The following is a 21,262-nucleotide window of genomic DNA, read 5'->3' on the forward strand; positions in this document are numbered from 1 at the left end:
TCACAATAAATCAGACACAATTAAAAAAAAAAAAGTGTTGTTTTTTTCGGTTCTAGCTAGACTACATAATATGCATAATTTGTCACATAAATATGTTTGCATTAAACCATGTGTGCGTACTGAGTTTTTTGTGTTTCGAGTCCATTGTGCAAAAGTTACCCTGTGCTTTTATTTTGAAGGAAAATACGCTTGGCCAACGCTTAGCACCAAAGTGCGCATGCGCAGTGGTAAAAGCGGCACAAACAGGCAGCGGGAGCACAGAAAAGACAAAGACAAGTAAGTACAACAGCAACTATGTTTATTTCCACTAAATACTCCTTTAAATAAGTCTTGTGTGTGCAATGCTAAATACTCAAAACTATTTTAAAAAGTGGATTTTGTTTTGAAACGCGCCACCGGAAGTCCTGTAGTTTGTTTACCTTTTTTCTAAGCTAACATGTAGCTAACCCGCTAGTTAGCGCTTTAACGCACATTAGCGGGTCTTCGGGCTGTTTGTGTAAATGTTGTGTGTCTCCTCCGTAGTGGGGTGTGTGTGTTTCGTCCACCGCCGGGGCCCGGAGGCTGAACTCTGAGCGCGGACAGCGCCACATGGAGGCGGTGCTCAGAAACCTGGCGGGCACGGCGGAGCTGCTGGCCGTGGCGGGGCGGAGCGGCGTGGTGGAGCAGTGGGATGAACAAACTCTGTCCAGGGCTTTTGACTGGGCTCGGTACTGCGAGCACGTCTTCACCAGGTTTCATAATAATCCAGGTATGAGGAGGATTATGGAGAAGCAGCTGCAGCTCACAAATCAAAGTCTGCAGGCTGTTTTCCCTGCATACACCGACGTCTCCTTCTCGGATCTCTCCCAATGTCAGCACCTGTTGCTTGTTGGGCTGTTGAGCAACCCTGAGTTGCCCAGCTCCATCATGAAGATACTCTTTGACAGTATGAGTCCTGCAAACACTAAGCAGAGTGAGTATCAGGGCGTGAGCGGCCTCTGCAGCCGCATCATTCAGTGCAAGTCTGCATGTAAAGTCCTGAGTCCTCTCACAGACGTGTCAGCTGTTGGTGCTGATGCTGAGGTTCAGGGGGCGATGCTGATGGAGGAGCTGGCTGCTCTGCTGAGCCAAAGCAGCGAAGCCTGCCGGGCGGAGCACTTTTTAGACTCTGTCCTCCAGGGATGCGACGGAGCAGCACATCATTTCTGTCTGGTCATCGCCGCAGCTCTGCTGACGACGACAAACTCGGCGGCACAAACTGCTTCACAGGATTTTCTCCTGGACTGGCTGCAGAGAAAACCCAGCGAGCTGCAGCACATGTGCTCCACATTACCTGCTACGCTTGTTATAGACCTGTCCAAACGGCACCTGAAATTCAGAGACGCGTACTGCGTTGTGCTGAAAAACTGGGCCTCTGATATGGAGTACAGCATAAGTGACGGTGAATGGGTTCAAACCGGCACAAACCAAACTTCAGTGTCCTTCCAGAGACTCACTGAGCACTTCCTGGCCTTGCTGGAGGCTTGCCCCTCTCTCAGGGAGGGTGTAGTAAAAGAGTTAAATGTTTTGAAAATTTCAGATGGAGACTTTGACGTCAGAGGTCTGAGTGTGTGGGGAGACCTCCTGTCCATCATAAACAAGTGACTGTCTGGTGTCTTTAGAGCCGGAGGACATGGCCAACATATCACTGAATGTACAGTTTATGCAGTGTTTGAAGGCTGGGTGTTTAAACATTAAACAAAATGTGTCCAAAGCTCTGTTGGAAACTGTCAGGCTCATTTAAAAAAAGCAGAGTCATCTTCTCCTCACTCTTAATGCTGCATTTTTCCTGACTTGTGAAATATAATTGTGCGCAGACTACACACAAAATGATTTACAATAATTTTACAGGATTAAAAAAACAGCAATAAAAATTGAATTGACGTGCATACACCTTTTGTAATTATGGATTTTTAAAATCTTAATATAATGGGGATATTTGTTAAATAATGCGCAGCCTACAAGGCGAGGACAGATGGTCGCAGCAGCACGTGACCTGACTGAATTAAATTGAAAGTAATTGTCAGGCAGTGAACAGTTTACATTTTATAAATTGGTCTCTGGAGATTCAAAGCTTCATTTAACATCATAAATTCCACCTTACGATGTTAAAATCATTCTGTGGCCGTCGATTTATGAGGTCCTGGAAAAAAAATAATCGGAACTTTACTGCCACATTGTTCAGACCCGCAGAGAGAGAGAGAGAGAGAGAGAGAGAGAGAGAGATTGGTTTGGTAGTGCTCAAGATGCATTGTGTGATCCAATCTGTACACACCTAAAATTATGTTCACACACCATCTGTCAGTATTGCCTTTTCACCACAAAGCTGCACCCGGGTCTGAATCTAAAACATTTTTGATTGGCTTAATGCCAGTCATGTGACACGACTGCCAATTCACACATCTCAGATGTCGCCCGTGTGTCACAGCACCTCTGCGGCGAGGGATCAGTTAGTCAGATCAGGCGTCTTCAATCAAACCCTCCACAATAGCCGGTGTGTGACATAACTGTGGCAGACAGCGGATTAGAGACACGGCCGCCTCAAGGAGAGAAACACCAACACAACCATGGCTCGTTTAACACGCCATGAAAGCAATTCACGTAGAGACAGACATGGGTCACTGAGTAAGGGGCAGCATGTACACAACCAATATATTTCCAACCAATGAAGAACATATGCATCCGGATGGATGGAAACCAACAACGATTTAGGAGATCGCATGCAATCTTTGTGCTTTTATCACGTTAATGTAGATTACATTTTATCTAGTTGGGCATTGAAGGATGTGAGAAAATCAGAACAATCATTTTAGGGGCAAATAAAGAGACATTAAACTCACTTTACTGAGCAACCTAATGAGATATCATCATCTTCATCTCACCGAGCACCAGCACTTTATCGTTTAGCCCTCGGGATTTAACACTGATAGAGTTTTATTCATTTTTAGATTTTGTGTTTCTCACTCTTTTTCACAGCCTTGCACATAACTGGCACAGTGGGTAAGCAGCCATGGTGATGATCAGATGTGTTACTGTCGACTCCAAATGAGAAGCCAACAATTTAGTCCTGTGCCTGCGGTATGTGCACTAAATGAAAACACGCTTTACCCATTATTTATTTCAAAACATGTCGTTATTATCAATCAAATAACAACAAATCTTTAGTTTCCTTGAATGTAAACAATCATTTTCACTTCCTACTTAAATACTCAAGACCAACACTAAAGCAGCTATTTACAAACCAGTTCTTCTGACTCATTAATGTGACCAAATTGCCCACTGCTCTGAACCTGAGAGACCTGCTCTGAGAGGTAAAATTACAGGGTTGTGTTATTCAAACAGCAGGATGTTGACACAGGCCCACCAGCCTGCTTTAAATGTGTGATGCCTGCTTGGAGATGTGCTTTAAATCTGTTAACTGAAGTAGCAGCCAATCTCTTGAACAATTAATTCAGTATTCATGGGGATATGTAACATTTCTGTCTTCTACTAAGTAAGGGAGGGAAAAAAATCTGATTTTAGGCTGAAATTGTAAATGTAAAGTACGGTTTTTCCTTTTTTTTAATCATATGCAGTGTAATATTGTTCTGTCTCAGTGTGGGGTGATAAACCGCAGTGAGACGTGCTGAGGGCGACTGTTGTTCTGCAGCTTCGAAAGGGTCGTGAAGGATAGCATTCATTAAAACTCAGATCCAGCCCCCATCTGGTGGTGTGAATAGGGAATCCTCCGAGGGGCGGGGTGGAAGAGGGGTAGAGCCCTCCCTCGGCACGTGCCTAAGCCTCTCCAGCATGCCCCTTGTCTGGCCTTGGTGACGGATCACAGAGGCGGGAGGGCCCCTCCGCACACCTGTGTCCCACTCAGATGCTGATGATCAGTGGCCACCGTCACCAGGCATGCACAGAGGGAAAGGGATTGATGCTTTAATTTGGTTTTCAGCAGTGAAGCTGTGAGGGAAGAATGGACGCTTTATTATGACAGGGGGAGTGTAACGTTTCCACACAGTTTATATAAAATGTTGGTGCAGTTTGTGAAGGACAAGATGAAAGAGATTCACATCGTCCTCTTCAGGACGTCTTATGAAAAAAAACTGCACTCCAGAGAGGAGCTGTGGTTGCAGAAACACAGCTGTATTTATATGAAGAGATTGAGGGAGTTGATTTGTAGGAGGAGAAAGTTAGCTAGACTGCTGTATATATTATTAAAACTTAAAAAGAACAAATAGCCTCACAAATATAAAGAACATATTAAACATTAAAGCCACTACAAGCAGTTTTTAACTGGTTACGAAACACTGATGCCTCAATACTGATGCCTCTGTATTAATCTCTATAAACAGATATCTGCATATGAATGTAGGATCTAAAGGCAAGGGACCAAAATGTTGGCAATGAGAGTGTTCTAGTTTCCATTTGTAAGCCGAGTAGTATCAAGAGTCCATGCGGAGAGCAAAAGAGGCTGAATGCATTGTCCAAAATGAAATCTCAGAACCCATAGCCTATGATCTGACACCTGCAGATATTTGTTTAGAAAGATTAGCAGAAATGTTTGGGATGAAATTGATAATCAGACTGCGGAGAAAGTCCAAGCTCAGATATCCGTTTTTTCAGGTATCCCCTGTCTAAACCAGAAGCCTGAAACATTTGCTGTTTCTCCCAGAGACTAAATCATCATCATAGCTTATTGATTTCAAGATTGTCTACAGAAGCAAACAAGACCCTCAGCGAGAAGACTGGGTATATTTGATCTGTGATTTCTTCACAACATCAGGTTTTGTTTTCATTTTTCCAGGCAAAATTTTGCTTGGAAAAATCTGGTGTAGCCAGTTAAAAAGAAGCACAGGGATATTTTTTTAAATATTTTGTGGCTGTGGAGAAAAAAAAAACTGATGGAAGAATAAAAAATGGACAAAAGCTAAAGGAATAATAATAGGAGGATGGACAGTTATATCTTGTTGGTGTATTATTATTAAGACTTGGGAATGTTGTAACTTTTGCTTTTTTAACAAAACTACTGTAATCGTGCAACAATATGTTAGTTTTGGTTTAGCAAAACTACTGTAATCGTGCAACAATATGTTAGTTTTGGTTTAGTTTTCGAACAGTGGTAAACCAAATTTGCTTTGTTTCACCATCAGCATATTTACGGTTATTAATCTCACATAGCCACATATAGATATGACACCTCGTGCTCATGGGATATGCAGTTTTCATTAAGGGAAACATTATCACGCTTGTTCATAGGGACCGCCAAAATCAACAAAGAATTAAAGTTCCTTGTTGTTTCTTTTAAAAATGAAATATATTTGGGACACTTCATGACGTCACTTTGGGCTCCAGGAAATTGTTATGACCATTTTTTCTTGAGTAAATGATTAATTCAGAAACGAATGTACATATTAATTGATTCTGAAAATAGTAATAATTGTTATGGACTACTCTTCTTTTCATGCAAAAGAAAAAAATATGCACAATAGATCAAAATAAGAAATATAAACTGCAATATTTTTTGCCTTATTTTCAGATTCTGTCATAATTTTCTAAGCAGAGCCGTGCCCTCAGTGATAAATATCGTGTAAAATCTTATCAGCCCCTCATCCTTTGTCTGTGTGTGATACGAGCATGATATGAGCATGTTGCAGAGAAGAGGCTATGAAGCCGTCAACGCAGTGTGATATGGGGGAGGGGAAGTGGAAGGACCTGTGATAGATTACCTCACATGCAACTGCAGGAAACCAGTTCTGTGGAGGGAAAACAATTGGATTTAGCAATCTCCTTCCTCTTCCTCTGATGGTGGATGATACAATTCACACTCCACACATCACAGGTTTGAAAAGGCAGCCCTTGTGTGGCATCACCGTTTCCCTGCCATGACTGTGGGTGAAATAAAAATATAGTTTGGTGCTAATAAATGTTTGACTGGGCTTGGAAATAGCGCAGTTAGCACACAGTTCTTGCTTTTTGGAGCTAAACAAGATGGAGATTGCATTTGCATATCACAGAAGGGAGGGTTCTTCTTTCTAAACTGAGCCTCGAGCAGAAGCTCACTGCGAAAACAAGGGCTTAAAAAAATCATGCAAGGGAGATTCAGAAATCATTTTGGGAAGATTTAATCTTTTAGAAAAGATTATGTAGCAATATTTGTTTCACTTTGCATATGTGTGGAGAGCAGAGACATATAATGTTATTACTGGTGAGACAGACTGATTCGGGTTGCCAAGATCTCCATTAATAAAGCAATTAATTAAGGGAGGAGAATGAGGTGTTTGAAAATTCAGCTTCCCCCAGGTAGTGTAATGTCATGCTGGAGGGTGTCATAAAAAAGTAATTACTCCAATACAGCTTTGAAATTTTGGGTTATAATTACTTTTTCATTTTAAAATAAATGAAAGGATTCAGGCAGCGGCAGTGTGCAACGATCGCTGTGTACAGTTTGAGCTGCAGACCAGAGAGGAGAGAATGGATCAGGAGGATAATTGCATTCAGGCAGAGTCCCAGGAGAGGAGTGCAACCCCGTCATCAAACACTCATTCTGGCTGGGCCTCATCCCATTACAGTCCCTCAGGAGCCAAACTGCACCTGCCCCACATCCTGACAACTACTCAATCCTCCTTCTCTCACCCTCACGATTACGCAAACAGCATAAAAAATGACAAAGTCTGAGATGCTGTAAAAAGCCAGGAGGTGGAGGTTAGAGGCAGGTGAGCACTCGGAGGATTTCCAACTATGAATGAAATGTCGACACCAGGTTTTGTCCAATTACCGCGCGCCCCAGCAGACACGTCACCGGTTCAACAGCCATGACCACTCCGGCTGGTTAGGCATGAGAAAACATGTTCCGTGTGGCTGGTGACACGATTGTGTTTTCTGTCAAATTAACATGTGCACCGAGAAGCAGGCGGTGGTGAGCGTTAATGGTTTCCCTCCTCAGCTGGGCGGATAATCGGAGGAGAAACTGAGATTTATTGTAATTGCTGCCACTGCTGCTACTGGAAGTGTTTCAGACACGGAGCTGCTTCCTGTGATCGAAGCATCAGTCAACACAGACGCTGCCACAGCACATTCAATTGATTCAAACTGTCCATCATGTGCATAAAGCCGATGGTCAACACCTTAACCCCCACCCCGACCGACTCCATGCCTGTCTATCACTTCTTCTCAGGTGAGAGTTGCAAAGGCATCATTTGCAAGATTTCCTCCTGCACATATTCACCCTGTACTGTCTAAACAAGGTGAAAAACCTACCACATTTAATGGCTTATTATGCATAATGAGGACCATCAAGAAGCCAGTTAGACCCGTGATGATGGTCTCATATTCTGTATCTGCTCCATATGACTCACTCCCACCTGCAGAGGCTCAAAAGCACAGTCAGAATCCTGGTCTTTGATATGCCCAGAGTCTCATACACCAACGCACCCTCCCTGTTGTAAGCGGGGGAAGCTCAGAGCGATACATGTGGATGGATGGACGCCATGTTTCACCTGAATTATTTACCACCTTAGTGATTGGCTGCAGTTTGTCGTCCTACAGCAGAGAGGTGTGTTGGACAAGCTGCAGAGCAGCACAGAGACGCCACAGAAGGTAATATCACCTTTCTTGCTCTCGTCTGTGCACCTCTGACTCTGACTGAATTCTTCCGTTTGTGCAAACAAACATACATATGGGACCTAAATATCAGTATGCCATTATGGTTTATAATGCATATTTATATACAGCCTCTATTATTTGTCAGGTAAGGCAGCCTCTATTTTATCAGGTTATAGAAACTCCCATCTACAACTATCTTATTCCTTTCTTTTCAATAAATATTTTTTTATCCTGACTTTTCATGAAAACCTTTAAGTAACCCATCTTAATATTTCAAATAGTATCTGCTGTTTCAGATTTTCACAGGATGGCATCATCACAGATCAAAGTTGCGTTCAGGTTTCACCTCGTAAAGTCAGTATTTCAGCTCAGAGCATTTGTTTCTAATGTGTTCTTTTTTTATATTGATAATGTGGGAATCTAATCTCACTCTACAGCTGCACTCATCAGAAGTTACATCATGTGTTTGATTAAAATGCAAATTAACTGTATACGCAAAATAATCACAATTGATGTCTTATATTCCTCGAGTTTTTGTTCATTCTGCAAATGTGAAATATTCATAACAAGGAAACACGATGCTTGACCTTCTTTGTCACTGACATTTTCCCAAAATCAAACTTTCATGGGGGCCTTTCCTTTTTTTAGCTTTAAAAGTCCAACCAGCTCCAGAGTTAAACAGTATTGATTTGTCACGTGATTAGATTTAATGCAGGAGCTGGGTCAATAGTTGAATGTGTTGCATGTAACACTGTTGACCTCAGTTGTGTGGAGGCGAAGGCACTGATGGAAAACAGGGTGCGCCACAAGTATATTATTCTACTATCACAGGTCGTACTGTACAGGTCTTACTGCATCTGAGCTCTGATTTTCTTGTACAATTCAAAAGAAATGTGTGAAACGCTGCTGAGAGATTTAATAGGTTCATCACACTTTTATACAACGACATGACACCTCTGCATGAGATTTGACATTGATATTAAAGTCAGGAATCTCTGGGAAGACAGACAACAATCCTGGTTCGTAGGAATAAAAACTCACTAACAGCATTAACATTGCTGTTTTCTCCCTTTTACCAATTACCAAGCTACCCCGTCCAATACTCCTCCCTGGACTCCAGAGACCCTCGGTCATTGATTTACTAATGAGGAACATGGAGAGAATAGGAGATGTATGGCGCTGATTGGAAAAGGTGGTTAAATGGTTAGGTAGTCCGCCTCCAGTCTCTGAGGTCCACTAACCTTCAGATAAACCGCTGAACGTACTGCAGAATATTACATAAATACACAGGATGAAAAGATGACTAAGAATGACAAAAACATGACTTTTGTTTGTTGTTTTTTTGTTTCTTTTTTATAAAATGATATGAGTATTTTTATAACACTTTTTGACATCAACATACCTCTTCATTAAACACAATATTTGAAGCCATAAAGTCACATTTATCTGTTTTACATAAACTTTAGGCACAAAGCCGTAATAGCATCTTTTGGTCATCTTAAACATTCTTATATATTCATATATTTTAAACATCCTTGCAGAATTCATGAAGCAAATAAAGAAGTATTCAAATAGCAAATAAAGTCAGGTGGGGAGGGGGGCCATCTATTAATTCATGTGGTCCACTCATGACATGACAATATCAAAGTGTCAGTAAAGTACTTTTGGTGACAATGAGAACAACCGAGAAACACCAAGAGATCACGAAAACCTGGTTGTTCGTATACAGTACTGCATTCCTCGCTGTCAAAATGCAACAATACGTCCTGCATGATGAGCACTAAAGCTGGATTCTCCAGACACTAATTTGTTAAAACACACACCTTAATGTTGATCATCACATGACTCCAAAACAATTACACTTAGATACAGCAAGCCAGCGTTACATTACAAAACAGAATGTGATGGGTGGCGGCTGGTACACAGAATTTATTGCAGTGCACACCAAACATCAATAAACAATGTCTTCTGAGCAATCGCCTTCAAAACTTTTTTGATTTGTCTCACATCACGACTGGAACCTGATTATGAAAAGTTTCATTTTATTATTTATTATGGCAGAAGACGCTTATCTAAGAACAAAGCAGCAGGCTGAATGAGGACTATCAATGAGTGTGAGGCGGCTGCATCTGAAACATTGATCTGAGCAAATTTCATGCAAACAAACACACACTAAAACTCTACGTTTCAACTTCACTCACGCTATTTTTTGTCATAGTGTATTATAGGCCTCGCTTGAGAAGAAGAAGACCTTTTTTGCAAGCAGACATCTCCCTGAAAAGGTACTGTCCATGAAAAATATGGCCTTTTATATTAATGTTAACACAGATCAACGACCCAAAATCCACAATAGTCTCACAGAAACAGTATACAGGTATATACAGTACATAAAACACATTTGAGAAACAGAATAAGATCTTGTTTTAGAATACTTTATAGTTTCAGTGCAATCAGAGTGGTATTTCAGAGAAAGACCCTATATGATGGTCAACTGCAGTGTCATCTGGCTCATGTTGTTCAAGTAGATTGATGAGGTTTGGGTGCCTAAGAAGTACAACATAGGCCTGCAGTTTTCTTTGCAACCGTTCTGTATAAGTGAAGCCCTACAGTTAGTAGATGTGATGAGAAACATGTGAGAATCTAATGAGGATTGTTCTGCTTTGCTGTGAACTGTTTCTTTACACTGGCTTTTTGAAACTAGTAACTGTTTTACTTGAATACACAGAATGAATTTTTAAATATCTAAGATAATGCTTATTTGTGCAATCTGTGGTGGAGAGTCTGTTTTCTGCAAGCAGACTCACCACAACTGTCTGGTTTTAAGAGTAGCCACGCTCAGCATACATCTTCCCAGCAGGTTCCTGCACATACTCCTCCGTCTTATCCCAGTCCTGCACCCAACCTCCGTTGAGCTGTGCAGTGGCCCCGTAGCTTTTAGCCGGACCGCCCATGGCGCCATAACCCTGCGTGATGTCACCCGTCTCTTCGGCCAGCTCGTCCTCATCAATGAAGCCGCACTTCTCTTCGCTGGTTTCTTCAGGGTCGGCCCATGGCTGTTTCTCTCCAGATGCAAAGAGCCCATAAAACACGACGCCCCCATAATGCACCAGGGAAGCAATGAGGAAGACATACTGCCACTCTTCCCGAGTCTAGAAGCAGAAAACAGATGTAGCCAGGCTGAGTCACTTCTTAAATGCCCTGATGGTGAATTAATATATTTTCCCAGTTGACTTCTTCACATGAGCAGTTGGCTCCTAAGTTTTCTGCCAGACATCTTAAGTTATTTTACATGAGAGATTTCTGTATTTGTCTTTTTGTCTGTGTTCTTTTCACTGGCTAGAAAATAGCAGTGTCATGCATCTCTGTGTACCAATGAGGATGCAGAAATCTTTTGAAAGTTGTTGAGTTATCCAGTCAAAAGTGAACTGGGGAATCCGTCCATTATATCAAAACTGACTTGAGGCAGTATCGTAAGAGGTTTGCATTTCCAGATAATGTGGTCAAAATGATTAATTAAATCAATCTCATCCTGCTGATCTCACAACACAAATCTAGCTGAACGTAAACAATCCTACAGCTCCATCACTCCACAACTCTGTTCTTAGCCATTTTTGCACAATTCAATAAAATCTGTCGGATCTGATTTAAATCCTTCTCGTAAACCAACCTTACACACATATTCTGTTACGACGCAGCACTGAAACTAAAGATCCTCGAAATGCAGGGACTTTAAACTCTTAATAAATAATACCACACAGTGTTTTCTGTAGTTCTGAATATATTCAATGCTTTCGAACTTTTTCAGGGGCTTTAAAAGTTCCTATCTGCATTATTATTCACACCATGAATAGAAATGACTCACCTTGTTCTTTGTCATGGCTCCCACTATTAGAGGGCAGACCATCCCTGACAGGGTACCCACACCGTTGGATATTCCCATGAGGATGCTGGCATAGCGAGGAGCGATGTCTAGATGGTTGACATTGAAACCTGCAGCAAAAAAGAGTCATTTTTTTACGTTTTTCTGGTCTTTTGAATGACACAAAACTCTGAATCAATTGCTTCGAGACTCACCTGATATTGCAAATCCGCTAAAACCCACCGCCAGGACTAAGAAAGAGATGGCCACGCCTTTACTGTGAGAATAACCAACCACTAATAAAAGAGTGGCCTCCATACCGAACCCTAAAAAAACAAGACAAGAGTTATCTGGTGGACTGATGAGGAATACTTATAAAAGAGACCTGATTATCAAAGCCTCACCTCCACAGTTCATGATTTTCCGGACCATAGTGGTGGACATGATGTTGTGGGTCCGCAGGTAGTCCGCTAACTGGCCTCCCAAGGGCACGATGATGGTCATGACCAAGTGAGGAAGCGCTGACAGAATTCCAACCTGTGAAACAATCAAACACTTGTCTGAAAAAAAAAAATGTGACAACTACAAAAAAAAAACCTGTCATAACAAAAGTGATTGTTTCTGTCTCAGACCCAATTTTTGTGTTTCAACCTCTGACTCCACACATCGCATCTGAGCAATAATTCACCTGCAGTAATCACAGCCGCACATCCTGAGGCTGAATTACACCTGACAAACCAGCTTGATTCATGCTTCACATTCTCCAGGGAGGGTAAAGATTACGGAAATTTAAAGATTAACTGGGATCTGTTCCTTTGTCTGACACATTCACTCGTAGACATAAAGTCACCAAACCATAAATAATATATATTTTGTTTGAGAATTAGTGAAACACTGTGTCAAAGTGACATTATTTTACCTAAATGTTTTGTGAAAGAATCTTTACCTTCACCCAACTTAAAATCTAAAGTTTCACAAAAATATATTCAAGTTGAATCAACATAATTTAAGTCCAAACAAACCATTTAACAGAGTTAGGCAAACTAGGTCAGTCTCTTTTAGTCTTTATGTACTCATATCAGGTGACACACTCAACAACAGTGAAGACATTGTTGAACACAAAATAAAAAACAATAACCCCTGTTACAAAGCAGGAACACACATATCATGACAATTACAGGCTGTTACCCTGGTGCATGCTGAGAGGTTTCCCTCATACTCCTATCTAAACTCAGACTCTAGATTGACTCTAATTTAATCAACTTTTAAGTAGATATGGTGATTTATGCTTCCCACAGTTACAGAGAAGCATTATTGTTGATCTAACAAACATAAATTTAATAGTCCAGTGACTCTTTTTGCTCTGTTTTTGGTCTCTACCAACTGCTGAGGGAATGATCTGCCTCTTAGCTGCTGAATGTTGACAGGCTAGTCGCTAACCGTCTAACTTCTGTTTAGTGCTGAGCAGGTAGTGTACAGGAGAGCTGCAGGGTGGCAGCTAAACATTGAGCTGAAAGCTCCATATTGCAGAGTCTGGAGAGAATTCACTTCAGGTTCATTACTACGATAACCTGACTGTGACCAGATGGTGGATGATGAGCAACCCCTTTCATTTACATTGTCATTTGATTTAGTCAAAGATGAACGAAAACTTTTCAGTACATAAACCAATCACAGCACGAGTACCAAGAAGATTCTTAATGAGTACTTTATACATTTAAACTCCACCAAACTTGAACAATTCATATCTGAGAAAACCTTAGCGTGTAATTTTGAACATTAGATCATATTTACCTTGCTGATTTCAAAGCCAAACACCTCCTCAAAGTAAGCAGGCTGACTGATGAGGAGCAGATAAAAGGTCCAACTCCTGCAGAAGTTGGCCACAATAATTGCATAGACGGGCATGGAGGAGAAGAATTTCCTCCAGGGTGTCTTGTATTTCTGTTAAAACAACCAGAGAATCAGCTGGATGCACAGTACTTGGCGTGGTGTTACAAATCAAGGGATTAAAAACTCACTTCCATCGCGCCCATCAGCTGGGCACTTTCACCAATGCTCTCTTCGATGTAGCGGCGCTCCTCGTCAGTGATAGTCGGGTGCTCCGCTGGGCTCTCGTAGGACACCAAGACCCAGAACATGTACCAAAATATCCCAAAGCATCCTGTGAAGATCATGAGAGTTATAACGTTTCTAGTTCCAGTAGAGATCCTGAAGTTTTCACCAAATATGCTGGATAACATCACAATGTAAGAAACACTGTAAACATCACATTACAGGAAGATGTTTTCTCCAACTTTAAAGATACTTGAGTGGAATTAAAAGGTGAAAACTGTATGTTAAAGTGGGACATTATGTATCATATTATGCTGAATACATGCACAATATCTAGCCACCATTAGTGTTACTAGACCATGTAAGACTGCAGCAGCAAAATCTCCTGAGTGTATTGATTTGAAGAAAAGTGTGATTTATTGCTCATGAATTAAACATTTCTTTTTAGAAAAAAGAGCTTTTGTTGTCGCACAGTCCCACTTTAAAGGTGTTAAAATAAATTAACAAGACTCACCATACACATAGAAGACAGAGGACCATCCTGTGTACTGGACCAAGATCCCAGCCAGAGGCATGGCTATCACTGCACCGGCATAGGACCCTGAGACAAGACAAAACTTTATGAGCGAGCAGAATTTGATCCTGCATGCTTGTTCAGAGAAGGCCGTATTGTCCAGCAGTGTTTAGTGACAAATGTGTTCAGTACACGTACATCATAGGAGCAATATTTTGTCATTCTAAACCTGCATTTAACGTCTATTGACATAACTGAGCTGATTCACAGAAACATGACTGTGTGTGTAGGTTTTGTACCACAGAAGGAGATGGTTGCCAGACGACTTCTTTCCAGCGGCGGAGCCCATTTACTCCAGATCCCATGGCAGGCTGGATAAGTCACTCCCTGCACAGTGAAAAATGACATTAGAGTCACAGTATGAACACACAACCATCATTTTCCATTAATTAAAAAAAAAAACTACCTTGCTGTAAACTGTTTGATTTGTTAAATTCATCCATACATTTGATCTATTTTTACACTTTCAGTCAAAAGAATACACAGGTGAGAGTGTTGTGCTTGACTGACGTAGTCTGATCTCATTTGTCAAAGATGCGCAAGACAAATTGAAGTTAATAACAAACAAACTGACATGCATTGTAGCTGACCTTTCTAATAGAGACTAATGGGTTAGGTGTGAGTCAGTGCAAATTCAAGCTGACTACCCACTTCATGAAAAAAAAACTGAATTGCTCCCATTAAATCTTCATTACACACTAAGTGGCATACAATCAACTATTGATAGACACAAATTGCTGGGGCTTGCAGTGGGAGACACCCTGAAATGCTAATGTTTAATTTGCAGTAATAAGTCTATGGGCGCTGAACACAGGCGGCTCTCTCTCTCTCTCTCTCAATGGTCATGAGCTGCTATTGAAACGGCCGTATGCAGCAAAACAAAATAACAAAGGAGGATGACCTTCAGTCTGATAATAGCATCTCTCTCTAAAATCTCTTTCTTTCTGTTGAGCTGTGGGAGCCGCCTGCATCAAGTGCTTCTTATCTCCTTTGTTCTACGTGTTTCTATGTGTTTCTATGTGTTTCTATGTGAACGTGGAGCTGTTTTGGACAGCTAAACCAACAAACATAAGCCCAGTTATTCAGGGCTGATGCTGTTTGTGGTCTAATCTGACAATTGTGTACAGTATTATGAATAGAACTTCTACATAATGAGCTTCCATCTTCTATTTTTCCAGTTCAATTTGAATACAAAGCCAGAGAGACCAGTATGTACAGAGGATTTCTGTTGTCAAACACAGAATGTCAGGACATTTTCATTAGGGGTTGAGTTTAGCTCTCCGTTTGATAATGAGGCATCATTTTTGAGTCTTTTAAAGGTCAGGGTGTGATGTGCAAACTGTGTATCAGTACCTCCACCAGCCCTTGTAATATCCTCACAAAGATGACACATCCGTAGTGCGCCCGGGCGGCGGCGGGAATGAACATGTTCAGGGTGGATGTCAGAACGATGGCAGCCCCAAATACTCTGGATAAACAGGGATTATTTGTCAGAATATTATCAGAACAAGATCATCTTATTGAATGAGATACAGGGCAGCTATTGTTCAATTTCAAGCCTTCAAAATGATTTTTAAAAATCCTTTGTGTTTTACTGTATGATTCGTTACTGCATACTGGAAGAATAAGCGTTGATAACGAAGATAAATCAATCCTAATTGGATGGCACACACACACAACAGGCAGTTATTCAGTTTCAGGGGAGTGAAGACAGGAGGTGTTTGCAGCAGAAGGCGTCAGTGGGCTCAGCTGACTTGGCATGATGAAGCTCTTCAAAGATTCACATCTTATTTAGACTCCATTTCCCTCATGAAAAAAATCTAACAATCTGATCATGTTCTTCACTTCAACTTCACTTTCTAACAGGGAGCCTACAGTTTTATTGTTATATTGTGGTTTTCTTCTACAGGTTTTACAGACTTATTGTTCTTTGTCGCACGCTTGCTCTACTCCTTTTGTCTAACTGTAGCTGACTAATCAGTTGCTTGAAATACCGTAATAGTAATATAGAGGCGGTATGGTCAATGTATTCATACTAAAATCATTACTCATTACTCATTTCACACAGGGCTTTTGGCTGATGGTGGTTGCCATGCCTCTGAACATAAAGGATTAGATATGGTTGTCCCATGGGAGCTCATTAACATGAGGAGGCACGCCTGGTGGGCATCAGCCAAATCCCCAGTTTATCTGCTGTAAGGTCACACTCCTTTCTTCAAACCACAAGACTGACACTGACTGAATGACGAGCACAAATATTCCACCTACATTTACATTATAAATAAAAAAAAAATTAAAAAAACGTGATATTTAGACATATATATCTTCATGTCACACACTTAGTTTTTGTTTGTACTTCATTTCAAGTGTGCAGTTACCTGTTTGCAGCCAGTCTGGAGGATATATACCCTCCAGGAATCTGAGTGACTATATAGCCCCAGAAGAAGGATCCATGAATCATCCCCACGGTCTCTGGGTCCCAGTTGAATTTCGCTTTCTTTCAGACACACACACACACACACACACACACACACACACACACACACACACACACACACACACACACACACACACACACAAAAGACAGACTCTTCAATTATATTTCTAAAAATAAAAACAGGTGTAACATCAAAAAGTTTCACCAAAATACTTGCTATGTAGGTTTCAGGAAGATTTCTATTTTACTTAAGGATTTAACACCTTTGTAGAGACACCAGTTGGTAATTATAGAATAAAATAAGCTGATTTTTTAAGGAAAAGTACATACAAATAAAAATAAAACACTAATTTTCTTACATTAACAAACAAGCCCAGCATCTGATATACAATTTTAAAACCCATCAGTCTCATGGCTGTGGCCCCTCATCACCTATCAAACATTGGGGGTGCTGATGGGGTGTAAAGGGGCGGGGTTTACAGGCACCTCTTTGATGATGATCTTGCCGTTTTGATGGATTGTGCTGTTATTGACCATGCTGACGATGGCCACACCCAAGTTACATCGGATACCGAAGGAGATGCAGAAGCCGAGCCCACTCAGCATAGCGATGATGTATCTGCGAGGAAGCCCGAAGCATGTGCAGTCACACAGGGGCGTCTTCCGCTCCTGTTCCGCCGTGGGTCTCCCATCTTCAGTCAGCTCGATCGCTTCACCTGTCTGCTGCCGCTTTTCGAACCTCCTGCACGACAAGCCGATCATATGCTCTTTTTAAAATTATTTTTAGTTTGTTTTTTGAAGGTTACATTCAAATGTCGACACTTGGATGTGTAAAATGAAACATGCAGGGAAGCAGAAGCGAGAACTATGAGTGGGAAATTCATGATTTTATTTTTTATTTTTTATGTGTGCAAAAAACAGCATAAAAACTCTGTGTAATCTAATGTTTTTATTCACATGCTCTCAAAGGCTGTGCATTTATATACTACAGAGGAATCATCTTTACTTTGTGCTCTTTAAACGCCAGGCCTTGACAATATCTTGATTTTCTTCTTTTTAATTTGACTCAAGAATCTCAAAGCCTGCACACATTTTTTAATCTAACATTTTATTTTCGTTCAATCCCGGCTGAAATTCTGCATGTTCGTGCAAAAGAAAGGCTCGGTGGCAAACGAAAAATGACCTTAATACCGCATTGCAGCACTATGAGCATCATCGTTGTTTCAGAGTTCATTTTGCCTTTTTTATTTTTTTCTAATTATCTCTTATAAATGTGGCGTTTTGATTTCGCTGGAAATATATGTGCAAAAAAAACAAAATTATATAAGGCTAATTTAAAAAAAAGAAGCATTGCAATGTGAAGGCCTCATCCTTCAGTGCATTAACAGGCCTGCCACAGCTTACAAGATTTTTTTCCCCCTTCACAGCTTTGAGTCACGTTTCTGTGTTGCAGCTTTGAATTCAAGTTCAAACACTAAAGGACATTTCAGGAACAGAAAAATAAACGAATAAGATATTTGTCTGCACAAATGCTCATCTATGATATGCATTTTTTTTAATATAAAAAATCCAGATGATTTGAGTAAAAAAACGTTTTTTTCCCGCCTATATATTTTTTTATTCGCCTTTCTCAATGAGAATTAAAACATAAATCATTATTATACATCTGAAAACCTGCTGCAGTACTCTGGTTTTAAACTGTTTGCTCAACAGTCATTTTTTCTTCCAGGCTACGTTTCATTCAGCTCCTTGTGACAGCATAAAGAATCTAAGAAGTCAATTTATATGAAGTCGATCTTGAATTAATACAGATGGATACCTAAGGTAATAGATATCCTCCGACCTTGTGTCACGACTCGCTCTGTTTCATTAATTATTAAAAAACACCCACAGCTGCTGGTGGAGGGGGATCATCCTCCAGGGAAATATCTGATCCTTAAATATTCGGGCCACACGACTCTGCTTTCAGCATCCTGTACGTGATTCTTGTCATAAAGAAGAGATTTCCCCCTCTCGATTTCATTGTAATTCACAAATAAGCACGTTTAAAGTCGCTGCATCTCTTATGTGTGATGTTAACAGCTGCATATGTTCCACTTTTGATTTATCATAAACAGATAGAATCTGTGATTTTCAAAGAAAACATGCAGAAATGGAGATTTCTTCGCCTTACCTGTACAGGTTCCCGAGGGCCTTTCCTGCGATTTGTTTTAGTCCCTCTTTAGTGGTAGGGAGAGCTTTCTCCTTTCCTGGCTCCATATCCAATAGATTTATTCTTATTTATTAAAAAAAAAACTCTATAATACTATAACAAATGGAAGTGCTGCATTAACGAGCATATTGTTAATTATTAATCCAAATTACGCGGGTCGTTTCTTTTAAGCAGAAAACGTCTCGTTGTCCTGAAAAAGATCAGGCAGAGGGAAAAAAATGGAGAAAGAGAGGAGAGGAGGGAAACACGTTCAGTCTGAAAGGGCTGGTTTCACAGTCACAAAACAGCAGTCAAATAAGTCCGCTCTTGCCTTGCGCAATGTTAATCCATGCAGTGCCATCTTAAGATCCAGTCAGTGATATAAGAAAAAGAAACTGCAAAACAGGAGATAAAAAAAGTTGATTTTTTCTTTTTCTTTTGAGAAACAGGGGTGGAAATGTAAAAAATCTTGAGCCGGTGTAGGTTGGTGGAGCTCCGGATTAATCTGAGGTGAGGATCTCCGATGAGGCGGCAGCAGCCGGAGGAGGTTTCAGCACCGCGGACAGCGCACAGCTCATCTACCTGTCAGCAGCTCCGTGTGGAGCCCCTCCTTTCCCCCCTGCTCCCGACACTCCTCTCATTCAATTACTACTTCAAAATCGGTCAATTACCGATTGCATAAACTCCCTCCTTCGTTGAACAGAATAGAAAAAAATGATTTTAGGATGAGCTCCTGCCACTAATAAATCACTTGCTGCAGCCGGCACAAAGCAATACACCCCTCCTCACATCCACCCCCTACTCTCTTTCTTTCTCTACCCTTCCTCTACATCCCGATATTTCTCGGTTTTAGTTTGACCTGCGGCACTTTAAAACTCCTAGGGACGACATTTATCCAAGCTTATTTTTCACCAAAGTGAATAAAACTGCTGTGGATGATAGAAACAGATGCTTTTTACGCACGGGGGGAACCAGACTGTAAAATACAGTATGCTGTCAGCCACGCAGAGGCAGTGTTGTGTAAGAAAGTTAAGGAGGCCAAAGCTCAGCTGAGCTGAGATGATACAATGAAATAACGAGACTGGAAACCATTGTTATATACAGTCTGTTTATCTTATACAGTAAGAACATGCTCAGGTTTTCTCTACAGTTTCACGACACAAGTACAAAGAACATCTACATGTCCATCAGGGTCTACCTGCAGGCACTGCGCACACAGGTGTGACAGTAGACATCGCCTGTCTTGACCTCATCGTCATCCGGGTCCGTTTGGATATCATTGAGGCCACCTGTGCACCTGAAAATTTTGAAAACACGACAGCAAAAGTGCTGTGTAACTCTCTCCTGAACTGGCCACCTATGAAGCAGCTGAACAGAGGGTTGACGCAGGTGATGAGGCTGCAGATGCACATCTCCAAGGCGAAGATCAGGTCTGCGTAGTGCCAGGACGCGGGGTTGTCGGGGTAGATTGCACGAATATAGATGGCCGCGTTGCGGCTCAGGTGGTAAGGCAGGTAAAAGAAGGCAAAGATGACCAGCACTGCGCACAGAAGCCGTCGCTGCTTGTTGTGCGGGTAGGAGCGGCACGGTCGGTGGCGCAGCTTTCTGACGCTGTGCAGGCCGCAGTAACAGATGGAGAGCAGGGGGAAGAGGAAGCCGACGGTGGTGCAAAAGGTGGAATATGGGAGGCTCTCCTGGGTCTCACTTAGCAGTATGTACAGGGTACAGACAGTACGGTTGCTCCCAGGGCAAGTCTGGATAAGACTCATAGTTGCAACAGGTATGCTGATGATCAGAGTGGCCAACCAGACCGTCACACACAGCAGGCAGGTCTGCCTCTGGCTCAGCAGCACCAGAGAGCGCAGCGGGTGCACGATGGCCAGGTAACGGTCCACACTGATGCAGGTGACGAAGAAGATGCTGAGGTAAAAGTAGTTGTGGTAAAACATTCTCACACTAGTGCAGATCGTCCACCCCAACTTCCAGTACAGATGGTTCAGGTGGTAGGTGATGAGGAAAGGCAAAGCCAGCAGCCATGAGGTGTCAGCCAGGGTCAGGTTGAAGAGGAACACCGTGCTGCGGCTCCAGCGCCGCAGGCGGTGGAAGAAAACCCAGAGGGAGAGCAGGTTGAGGGGAAGCCCGAGGATCACCACCACCAGGAAGATGGACGGCATCACGTAGAGCTGGACCACCGGTAAAGGTTGATGTGTGTCCAGGTTGCAAAAGGTTTCCTCTGGGGGCTGGATATTCACGGACAAGTTACAAGAGAGCTTGTATCTGAAGCTTCGTCAAACACCTGTATATAGGAGCCCCTTACAGAAAACCTACCAAGACTATAAACCATCCTTTGACACAATCACAACACTCTGAAAATCTATTTGTTCTTTCATAAATCCATCGTAACCTCATTAATAAAATGTTTAAAATCACAGTGAACCTACCTGAACCTGAGTGTTGCCCATGTCTTTGGCCCGTCTGTGTGCCATGTAAAACAACCATGCCAACATACTTTGGTGTAAAACACACCTATCAGTGAGAGCA

The 21,262-nt window shown here is 41.6% G+C and overlaps 3 protein-coding genes across 3 annotated transcripts; 1 reads left to right on the top strand and 2 right to left on the bottom strand.

The window, feature by feature from the left end:
- Positions 1-179: 179 nt before the first annotated feature.
- fancf (FA complementation group F) lies at positions 180-1,780 on the top strand. The gene is made up of 2 exons (XM_010747157.3): positions 180-276; positions 523-1,780. The coding sequence occupies exon 2, from the start codon at positions 589-591 to the stop codon at positions 1,621-1,623; it is 1,035 nt and encodes a 344-aa protein (XP_010745459.3). The 5' UTR covers positions 180-276; positions 523-588; the 3' UTR covers positions 1,624-1,780.
- A 6,700-nt stretch (positions 1,781-8,480) lies between these two features.
- slc17a6a (solute carrier family 17 member 6a) lies at positions 8,481-19,443 on the bottom strand. Its single transcript, XM_010747158.3, has 12 exons — positions 18,704-19,443; positions 17,017-17,272; positions 16,472-16,590; positions 15,447-15,561; positions 14,333-14,420; positions 14,034-14,120; positions 13,486-13,628; positions 13,259-13,408; positions 11,869-12,001; positions 11,680-11,790; positions 11,468-11,595; positions 8,481-10,754 (listed from the first exon to the last, which is right to left on the bottom strand). Exons 1-12 carry the CDS (start codon positions 18,787-18,789, stop codon positions 10,425-10,427), a joined length of 1,746 nt encoding a protein of 581 aa, XP_010745460.2. The 5' UTR covers positions 18,790-19,443; the 3' UTR covers positions 8,481-10,424.
- Positions 19,444-19,775: 332 nt separating this feature from the next.
- LOC104932030 (P2Y purinoceptor 1) lies at positions 19,776-20,959 on the bottom strand. The gene has a single exon (XM_027273041.1). It carries the CDS (start codon positions 20,893-20,895, stop codon positions 19,909-19,911), a length of 987 nt encoding a protein of 328 aa, XP_027128842.1. The 5' UTR covers positions 20,896-20,959; the 3' UTR covers positions 19,776-19,908.
- Between the last annotated feature and the right edge of the window lie 303 nt (positions 20,960-21,262).

This window comes from Larimichthys crocea, chromosome XXI (assembly GCF_000972845.2).
Source record: "Larimichthys crocea isolate SSNF chromosome XXI, L_crocea_2.0, whole genome shotgun sequence".
Classification (NCBI taxonomy): Eukaryota; Metazoa; Chordata; class Actinopteri; family Sciaenidae; genus Larimichthys; species Larimichthys crocea.

Bases quoted from the DNA above. Each gene is read 5' to 3' on its own strand.
- fancf (XM_010747157.3), top strand. From the start codon at position 589: ATGGAGGCGGTGCTCAGAAACCTGGCGGGCACGGCGGAGCTGCTGGCC.
- slc17a6a (XM_010747158.3), bottom strand. From the start codon at position 18,789: ATGGAGCCAGGAAAGGAGAAAGCTCTCCCTACCACTAAAGAGGGACTA. The intron at 14,421-15,446 runs GTACTGATACAC...TTCACTGTGCAG, and splicing joins TATTACAAGGGCTGGTGGAG to GGAGTGACTTATCCAGCCTG. The intron at 11,791-11,868 runs GTGAGGCTTTGA...TTGTTTTTTTAG, and splicing joins GAAAATCATGAACTGTGGAG to GGTTCGGTATGGAGGCCACT.
- LOC104932030 (XM_027273041.1), bottom strand. From the start codon at position 20,895: ATGCCGTCCATCTTCCTGGTGGTGGTGATCCTCGGGCTTCCCCTCAAC.